Here is a 10,160-nt window from a genome sequence, read left to right as displayed (position 1 = left end):
TGCAATCGTTTGTGGTTTTGTTTGATCTATAAACCAGTGACACGCGTCTTCATAAAAAATATTGCATGGGAAAACCCAGTGAGATATGTGTTTGTAAATGATAAATTAAGAGCTCTGGACCCTCGGTGTATGTCAGTTCTCCACCCGGAAGGATTATTGTGAAACATAAACAGGAAGCGGCTGGGCAGAGTTTTGGGGAGTTGTTGGACAGCCATTGCAGTGTCGTGGCTCAGTAACAAAACACGAAAAAGGAGAGGAAGACCTGGCATCTCGCAGGCTCTCTTTTTTGACCGGGAGACCAATTTACATGAGTATAAGAGCGAACGCACTCGTTAAATCAATCTACACCTAAATAACGGGTAAGTATTTTTTTGATACATATTTTCCCCGGCGATCAAAAAGGAGTCTAATGTGAGCGGTCGGCATCACGGCTAGAAAATTATCCCGGCTGCTAACGATGCTACGTTAGCATTGCTACTACCAAGTTGGCTAACTCGCTTATTATCAAGGACTCTAGTTGGATTGAACCCGTAGTTGAACCGCTGTTGTATTTATTTTAACATCAACATTTGTTATCAGACGGGAAAAACTCGTACTATCACAGTTTTCTGTTGTTGGTGGTACGTCGGTGAATTATTTCTCTAGCTAACTGCTAAGTAGCTAACGTAGCTAGTATCCTCTCGATGCAACGTCGCCTCTTAGAGAATATGACACGTAACTAGTAGCTTCCTGCTAGCCAGCCTGTTAGCCGGCCTCACCCCAGCTTTATAATATTAGGCTTAACGTATATGTCTAGTTTTCATTTGAGTTGTTATTATTCTTATAATTTGGCCCTTTTAGTTGTTTTGCCAACACGTAATCTGTCGAAGATGAATCATCCATGTAACGTTAGCCGTTAAGGTAAAGGTTAGCAATCTGCTACGTTGACAGTGGTTGTGATAACTGGTTTGACAGCTTGCGTTCAGAGTCTTTATAATGTTATGGACTCACTTTTCTCATGGGATCTGTGTGAAATCACAACGCCTGCTTGAGAGTGCCGAGTAAATGGGAGTTAATTGAGATAATGTCTCCTAAAGGGAGAAAATGTGTTCTACATCTTAATTTGTGAGCTTAAATACATGTCTAAACCAGCGCTGTTATGTTCACATAAATAACATTTTCAAATCCTTATTATATGAGTGTTGGGAAACATTAACGGTTGTTCTTCAGAAACGGAAGAAATAGTTCAGAAGGTGAATAGCAATAACGACAAACTGTCAGCACGTGTACCCTGGTGATTTTTGAGTAAGTACACTAAACTTGAAACTATGCTCATTAAATCATTTGGTAGATTTTATTAATAACAGATGCTCTAGCTAGCTCTAAGGACTTTTCCAACCATATTCTTCCTGTACACTTACAAATGACTTAACTTGGCAATCAGCAATTTTTAGCAAACATTTTTATCATTGTCATTTCAGTATAAAGCTGCAATAATTAATTGATTAATCAATAAGTCATTCATAGGGAAATTAATTGGGTACCAAATAAAGAATCAGTTAATCAAGAAAATAAGATTAAATGACAAGATAATGATAGTTAGTTGAAGCCCTACTTTAAAGTGGTTGGTCATGCTTGCTTTAAACACACATGAATATATTGACCCATGTTTGCCTGCTTGTTGACAGTGAACTGTCAAACTATTTCACTTTCCCAGCTGCATCACGCCACATGTGGGAGCATAGGACTGTAATGCTAGCCCACAGTGTCTTAGAGGCCAATGAGAGTGGCAGCATATGGGACTAGAGCATAGCAGTCACTGACGTGTAGTTCAGCTGTATTTGCGTGGTCTTGAACTTTGGCTACCTTATACTTTAGCCCTGGAGTTGTTTGCACATTACGTAACAAGGGCTAGAGGTCAGCACCAGCTTGCCTTGTTCTGATGCCTCTGTAACTGTCACTGAGAAAATGAGATGAATTTGGTAAACTGTGTGTGTGTGTGTCTTCAGTGGATCAAACATTGTGGTTTCATGGGGGGAGGAATTTTGATGTAACCAAAAGCTTCCCGTTTGGTTATAGAGTGAGGATGTTTGTTGGTTTTTTTTTCCTCCCCCCTTTTCTCAGATATTCAGGACCAAGACATTTGTTGAAGCACTGATCACATGTAATTTAAAAGAGGGAAAAAAAGACGCTTGTGTGAACTAGAATGACAAATCAACAAAACAACAGCTTTTCCTACGAAGAAATAACAAGCTGTTGCATGTAGCAAGTCAGTGAGCTGTTGATTTCACACAGATACAGCTTGCCCAAGCTCACATCCATTTTGTTTTGATTGAAATACATCCTAGCTAGCTTATCTTGAAAGGCTAAGACTAGGCTTAATTTCCAAGGCCCTTGCAGATGGCTTATGGTGAACAAAACACTCATGTTACCTGTTGAGGATGGTATGTGATCAGTGTTCTGAATCTTCTGTCCTCCTGTCCAAAGACTCCTACTGGAACAAGCTTATCATTGGCTATAGAAAGCCACTCATTGCTCTTATCACCAGTTGTAAATGGCTGTCTGATAGGTTGAGGTAGGCTTCATATTCCAAGAGCTGAGTGCCGTCACTCTTACAAGGTTTGCGGTGAGAGCTGCTGATTGGTTCTTATTGATCTTACTGTCTGTCTCCTGTTGCCTTTATTTATGTTCTGTTCATTTGTTGGTGTTTTCAGGTACCTTTCCTTCTCGGCCTGTAATCAATGTAGATATTAAACCATAATTTAGTCAACAGTGCGCCACTGGAAAAAAAAATATACTGCATATGTATTTTTTAAATCTGAATAGTATGAAGTGAATACCAATTACGGTTTAATGGATGTAAGTAATATATGGATGGATTTAATATAATCTATCGTCACCTTCCTAAAATAATGGCCTAAGTCATTTTTTGACAAAAATGTTTTTTTTGCCTAAATCACCCCCTCATGATGCTGGCCACCTCTGGTAAAATCGCCTGAATCCTCAGTTGAGGGGAACATGCAATTCTACCCCTGTTGTATAATGGCCTATGTCAAAAGTGTGACTCTTTTGTTGAGTTTTTTGTGTTTCCTGAAAAACCTGAAAAAATGACTTAGGCCATTATTTTAAGAGGGTGTCTATGTAAGTAATCTTACCAAATATGTACGGTAAATTTCCAACCTTGGCATTATACTGTACATCAAAATTTAAATTTAAACAGATGCTCCGGCCTACAGGTCATATTCTCCAGATGTAAGGTAATATGCTTACACCCCAGCGAATATCACCCCGTCATAATTGCTTTTTTTTTTTTTTTTATGAAAATGAAATGCAAAAATCACGCCTCCCACTGGAATCGTGACTGATATTGCAATCATAACGTCTGTCAAAAATAATCACAATATGAATTTTTTTTTCATCTCGTTCAGCCCCAAGTTGAACTTCAACACTTTGTTTATGCTGGGGATAAAGAGAGGAACTGTCCAAATCTCCCCGAAGGTTTCCTGCCAACAACAGTTTAGTGCTGACACTCATTTCTCGATGCACCTTGTGCTGTATACCATGTCCATTAGAACAGAGACACTGTATGGTCACTGGCAACCTTTTACAAAAATAAATAAAACGTAATAAGTTATTGATAAATATTCTGAGGGGAAGAAATGAAAAAATGTAGCAACATTAGACAACTTGTATCTGCTTCAATCTCGCTCACTCACTGTAGAATAATGATAGATGATACAGCTAACATAACATGTTCAAGTTCTTGATTTGCTTTGGTGTATGTTTATGTCTTCTTACCTCTGGTTTTTCCCATTTGTTGTTTTTCAGGATTCAACAGCTCCGGATATGTCATTCCTATTCGATTGGATTTATAGCAGTTTCAATAGCGTTCTACAGTTTTTAGGTGAGTAATAGTGATCAAACACTAACTTACAGGAAACAGGAATTCAGTGTTGAAGACCTTAAAAAGATTACTGCAGACTGCTTAATTATTTTAAGTTGATGAAAATGGTGTTCACGTAGTGTGAAGCACACAGCTATTGTAAAAAGTGTTAAGTAACATGATGAAATTGTTAATAGAATGTAAGTATAGTCCGATTAATATCGTCAGTGATCACAAGAAGAACTTTCATTGTTACAACTACTGGTCTGTCTTACACCTCAGTCCTCAGATGTATAGTGAAAAGCAGGGCTAAGACTTGTGCACAATAGTGGGCTTTGTTCCTACAAATTCAATGCTGTCGTGGGAGAAAGTGATAGGAAGAAAAGGAGTTTCTCTTTAAGTGTTTGTTCACTGTGTGCCCGCAGACACAAATTTGAAACACAAATACCCTGATGGCTCAGCAGGCGCCACTTCTTAACAGCAGATCTACACTACAAAATTTTATGTAATAAATCATTTTCAGCAAATTTGTGTCCTGTGCTAAAGCCCTTGTACTGCAAATGCATCAGTTTACTTGATAGTCAAAGTTCATCACAAGGCCCTCTTCACACTGATGAGTTTCTAATGTGGCCCATGTGGTAAGAAATGAATGAATTAGCATCATCACTGGCCACAATTCTTTAAATGCTTCTGTATAGCTTCAATGGGCCCTTTTATATCTCCTTGGTGAAAGTATTTACGCAAGATGGCTTATGGGTTTGGTTCCCATTGGGATGACACATGCAACTCTTGTTTCTGTAAAATGGCTCAGCTAAAAGCATCCACCAAATGGCATATGTCATGAAAGGCACACAAAAGAAATGTCTCTGACAAACATGATGTGATTTTTCAACCCAGCTTTTTACATTTGTCTGTGATGAAAGTGTCCATTTCAGATCTGCTGGAAACTCTTGTTATGTGTACCAGCTGCTCTTCTCCCCAGCGTGTGCTGTTCTATTTTCTGTGTCAGAGCTGCTCCTGTGAAGCAGTCATTCCTGCTCTCCCTGTCACACAGGTTGCATAGATAGTGCTGTTGTGAGTAATAAGGACATCTATTTGAGCTGAGTGAAGCAGAAATTTCACAAATCAACTGGGTATTTCTACGCTGACTCAGAGTAGTAAACTCAGCCTTGTAATCTGGTCAGGAAAGTTAAGGAGGAGGAAGTAGTAACCTTAGTTGAACCCTTGTTGTGTATTCAGCTAGTCGCTACACCCATCAGTGAGAACGGACGAGAAAAGTAAAATCTGGTTTGTTTCCATTTAAAGCATAAAACGTTTTTGTGCAGTTCAGATTTAAGGTGATTTTGTTGTGACAAATAGTGAGTTTTATCAGTTTGACTGAATGTCGTTCCTTCATTGAAAAGCAAATTGACCTCTACTTACTTTTTACAACTCCATGCAGCAGAAAATGCTCCCCCGGTCCAATCGAGGGGGCCTAACAACTTTTCTGGCAGAAACCCTGGAGTGTAGCCTAGCTTGAGCAAGGGGGATTAAATTTTTAATGTTCATAATGTTAAGTAGAGATTAGAGAATTGCAAAATCAGTAGGTGGACTATAGCCACTGTTTTCATTGTGCATCAAGGACAATATTTATATGTGTGATCTGAATATCTAGTACATGTCTGAGAACAAGTCTGAGCTTGGCAAGTCAAGTGTCACATTTATGTTTTGGTTCTTAAGCCATGAAAGACCTTCCAACTGAAATGGGCGAGGTTTTCGTATGTGTGAAATTCCCAAAGACTGAACATTGAATATTATGATTCTGCCCATCTAAAGAGATTTCTAGTGTCCAGGCTTGTATTCTAAAATCCTTCTGGCTTTGTTTCAGGACTGTACAAGAAATCCGGCAAGTTAGTATTTCTTGGCCTGGACAATGCTGGCAAAACAACGCTACTGCACATGCTCAAAGATGACAGATTGGGACAGCATGTGCCAACTTTACATCCAAGTGAGTTGGTGCTACTCTCTCTCTCTCTCACATGCACATCCACAGATGCTCACTCAGTAATGTTTTTAAAGCCATCCATACAAAAAAAAAAAAAGAATCATGTCATGTTGATTATTCACAGACATTTGTTATCCATTTTTAAATGGACATTTTCAAACAGTCCTATTGAATTTTCATTTTGTCATTTTTCATTCTTTACATGTGTAGATACACTAAACAATTGTGTGTCAGTGATTTTTAAGTGATGCTGTTTTTTTCAGATTTGTTAATGATTTATTTTCTTTTCTCCAGCCTCGGAAGAGTTGACGATTGCTGGCATGACTTTCACCACTTTCGACCTTGGAGGCCACGCACAAGGTGTGTGTGTGTGTGTGTGTGTGTGTGTGTGTGTGTGTGTGTGTGGGGGGGGGGGGGGGGGGGGGGGGGGGGGGGCTTGGTTTAAATGCTAATATATTAATAATAATGATACGTTTTGTTTGGTTTTTTTGGTTGTGATTTAGCGAAGACCTGATACTATATTTTTCACTGCAGATATGATCTGGAAATAACATGATTGGTATAAGCAGCATGCAATTTCTGCAGCGCATAAAGGAAATTCTCTCCTAACTCTTGCTAACATAAGGCCTATACAATATACCATTGTAAAACTCTCATGTTTATTTTTGTGTTTTTGTTAATCGGTGCACGCAGCCCGCAGAGTGTGGAAAAACTACCTCCCTGCTATTAATGGCATTGTCTTCCTTGTGGATTGTGCGGACCACATTAGATTGGGCGAATCAAAAGCAGAACTTGATGTAAGTACCTGCTACCATGTCACTGTAGAGCTGTGCTTTTGACAACATTCAGAACTTCCCTAAACTATATAAAAATGCATACTTTTGGTCAATTATTTGTTTTAATGTGTCTATGGCATCAGCAAAGTAGAGATAGTGGTAGGTTAGTTGTTGTAAAAAAAAATTATGTTGTTAAGTTTGTTTTATTCTGCTAATGCCGCTAGTATTTTAGCTTTGCAGTCCTGATGCAGTATTCAAACAGCCTTTACTTAAAAAGTTAGAAATAATGTAATAAAAACTCTTAAATGTTGCACAAAAAAGGTTTTAAAAAATTGATTCAAACTGATTTTTGTATCTATAAACAACATGGAAACCTCCCTCAGAAATGAAACAAGGTGTTTTTTTTTTTCCCTAAAGTCACATCTGAGCACAAATGTTTAGTAATTGCACACAAGGCAAAGATATGAATTTCTGCTCTCACAATAGCTGATGAAATACAATACCCTGTCTGATAGCAATAAGTGGGCGCAGCTCATCACAGCATTGTTTCATTTCCTGTCTGACTAAAGTACCTACTAAAAATCTTGCCATGCATTGGCTCTCTACCAGTTACATATATAACCCAGTCCAATTCTTTCAGGATCACCCCAGTGTAATTCAGGGAAATTTTGGAAATTAGAAACTATTAGAAACTAAATAACTCCTGGAAGACTCTAGATATCATTCAAACATCACAGGTTGATGTGTAACAGGGTAGATTTTTTCCTTGATCATCTTAAGGATAAGAGTTAAAACCGAATAGTAATGTATTTTTTACCCTCCTAGGCATTAATGACAGACGAGACCATCGGAAATGTGCCTATCCTGATCCTGGGCAACAAGATCGACAGATCAGAAGCCATCAGTGAGGAGAGGCTGAGGGAAATGTTTGGATTGTACGGACAGACGACAGGCAAGGTAAGTAGACGCAACAGTTATGTGTCAGGACAGTATGTTATACCCTATTTTAGACATATTGTCTTTAGAATTATTATAAGTCAGACAAGTGTATAAAACAAGATACCACGTCAAGTCATTACCAGAGACTTGACCGAAGAAAAGACTGCATGAAGAGCCAAAGGTAGACGGAGGAGTCTCCACCCCACTACACTGACACTGCCAAGTTATTCAGTTAGGTGTCAAAACAGACTCAAGTCCCTGCAGTCCTGGTGGAATATATTGCTGCTGGCTGGCCATGTGTAAGCTGAAGTATTAAAAAAGAAAAAACAAATGTCAAGTTTTAGTTTGTGGGATAGAGATTTTTCTTGTAGAACTTACCTTCTTCACCAATTAATAGAACTATTTACATATTTACATATTCAAGAGATGTATTTAAACCTAGAGCTTGCTCTTGATCTCATTAAGTTACAACTTTCAAGCTACAACTCAGTGTCCCACAAGAGCTGATTTCTGTTTTACTTGTTTTTTTTTTATATCAGCGCATGGCTTTGCAAATGACATAAATTTGTAATCTAATTATAAATAAAAGTAGATTTAGTGTGAGTTTTTTCCTGCTTTTCTCTCAGGGTAACATTCCCATGAAGGAGCTGAACACAAGACCACTGGAGGTGTTCATGTGCAGTGTGTTGAAGAGGCAGGGCTACGGCGAGGGCTTCCGCTGGCTCTCCCAGTACATCGACTAAAGAAGCCAAGCTGCCATAACATACCAACACCACCACCACCATCAGGGGGGCGCTAAACCCAACCACTCAAGACGCCCACCGTTGCCACCAGTACCATCATACTCAGCCCCATGTTTGGTTAAACAAGTCTGCCTCCACCTTCAGAGAAACCAGTACAACTTGATCCCAATAGACTTTTATTGGTCGAACATTTGGTTCCGCACTTACAGCATTCATACCTGTACGCGCGCACACACACACACATACTCGCTCGTTTCTATCTCTCTTTCTTTTTCTAAGAGAGTAGCATAGCATCGGTTCCACAGCAAAGGGTGTTCGAATTCAAACGGATGAATCTTTTCTATATTGTGTCTGTTGTTTGCTGCCCTCTCTCCCTCCCTTTCTGCCATCTGTTGAGTGTGATGATAGATGCGTTATAACTGTAAATCTGTACATGTATCAAAATCCCTGGCGCCTCTTCCCCCTCTGCATCTCATTTTGAGCAATGACAGAGAGCAACATAGTTGTATACATTGCAGTACACTTTTTTTTTTTTAACAGTAAAGACATTCATTCAACATTGTATTTAATCACTGCGTTTTCGTTAGTCCCTTTTTTTGTTTTTTGTTTTCTTTTCCTTTTTTTCTACATAATTTCAATAAATAAAATGTGTGGCCACGTATACAGCCCTCACTATAGACGTGTGGCTGTTTCACTCATTTATTAAAATGGACCAGTGCATTTACCTTAGTGATCCATTTATTTAGGTTACTTGGAAGTTAAAATACTTTGTTCCAGACTTATATCTTGTGGGCACAGTAGCATTGAATGGATCTACGTTAACTGTGGGCTCCCTTTTTTAAAGAGAAGCATGGGGTGGTAGTAAAGCAATGGGAGGAGAATTTTAATAGAAAAATAATACTGGCTATAACCCCAGCGAGGTTTGATGGAATCATGTAGATAGCACAATGGTCAGTTGATGCAAAGAAAACTATTTAAGTAAATGAAGCTTTTGAGTAAATAGCTTGATAATAACATGCAGTAAGAGATGAAGGGAGGAATGAACCGATGGTTGTAACATCTAGTAGTCGTTGATATTAATTGTTCATCCTACAGATGTAATTTGCAGCGCAGACCTTTTTACAGGGTGAATCTAGTGACCAAGCGTAGATAACAGAGGACACAATCCCATAGTGGGAGCAGGTAGATAGACCTATGACACCTCTAAGAAAGGGACCATGTATATATGAAATGTACACGAACATCGTACATGGATTTTGTATTTATAAGTGGTATCCTTTGATCTATGTGCATTACCAGAAACTATTATGCATGCCTTGTTCTTTTGATTTTTAATGACCATTATTCCAGAGTACAACAGTAGGAAAGAAGATGCCAAATTTACAATGAGAGCTGATTGTCATGTTTTTTTAAAGGAAACAATGGAATTGCGCGTAATACACACTTTTTCTGTCCCTGTCCCTTTGTGTCTCTTTCATTCCCTCATGACTATGTGATGAGCTGTTCCAACAAGGGTGGGACTTGCTGTTGTTTGCATCATAAAAAATGTAATAAATGTTTGCAATGAATAACAGGCTTTAACATTGATCCACAATGCAGACTGATTTTTTTTTTTTTTTTTGGTCACTTTTCTTTGGTGAGGTCACTGATGAATGAAGGAATCAGTTCCTTTACTTAAGTAAAAGTACCAAAAAACAGCATCAAAAATACTCTGATACTGAAAGGTGCAAAGTAACTATAGCTGACAAAAAATGCTGCACAGTAAGAACAACAATATTTCTCTCCAAAATGTAGAGGAGTAGAAATAAAAAGTACCTTAAAATGGAAATTCTCGAAGTAAATTGCTCAACTATAGT

General features: G+C 38.5%; 1 protein-coding gene across 1 annotated transcript; it reads left to right on the top strand.

The window, feature by feature from the left end:
* Positions 1-189: 189 nt before the first annotated feature.
* sar1b (secretion associated, Ras related GTPase 1B) lies at positions 190-9,891 on the top strand. Its single transcript, XM_056397791.1, has 7 exons — positions 190-359; positions 3,808-3,883; positions 5,730-5,849; positions 6,141-6,206; positions 6,540-6,643; positions 7,448-7,579; positions 8,188-9,891. The coding sequence occupies exons 2-7, from the start codon at positions 3,826-3,828 to the stop codon at positions 8,302-8,304; spliced, it is 597 nt and encodes a 198-aa protein (XP_056253766.1). The 5' UTR covers positions 190-359; positions 3,808-3,825; the 3' UTR covers positions 8,305-9,891.
* Positions 9,892-10,160: the final 269 nt, after the last annotated feature.

The sequence above is a fragment of the Seriola aureovittata genome, chromosome 15 (genome assembly GCF_021018895.1).
Source record: "Seriola aureovittata isolate HTS-2021-v1 ecotype China chromosome 15, ASM2101889v1, whole genome shotgun sequence".
Lineage (NCBI taxonomy): Eukaryota > Metazoa > Chordata > Actinopteri > Carangiformes > Carangidae > Seriola > Seriola aureovittata.
Note: the sequence above shows the minus strand (reverse complement) of the source record. Positions and strands in the feature narration are given on the sequence as shown.

What these genes read in the sequence shown, in the direction of transcription:
- sar1b (XM_056397791.1), top strand. Translation starts at nt 3,826, where the DNA reads ATGTCATTCCTATTCGATTGGATTTATAGCAGTTTCAATAGCGTTCTA. An exon ending in TGTGCCAACTTTACATCCAA is followed by an intron (nt 5,850 to 6,140) that starts GTGAGTTGGTGC and finishes TCTTTTCTCCAG; the next exon opens with CCTCGGAAGAGTTGACGATT. An exon ending in CCTTGGAGGCCACGCACAAG is followed by an intron (nt 6,207 to 6,539) that starts GTGTGTGTGTGT and finishes CGGTGCACGCAG; the next exon opens with CCCGCAGAGTGTGGAAAAAC.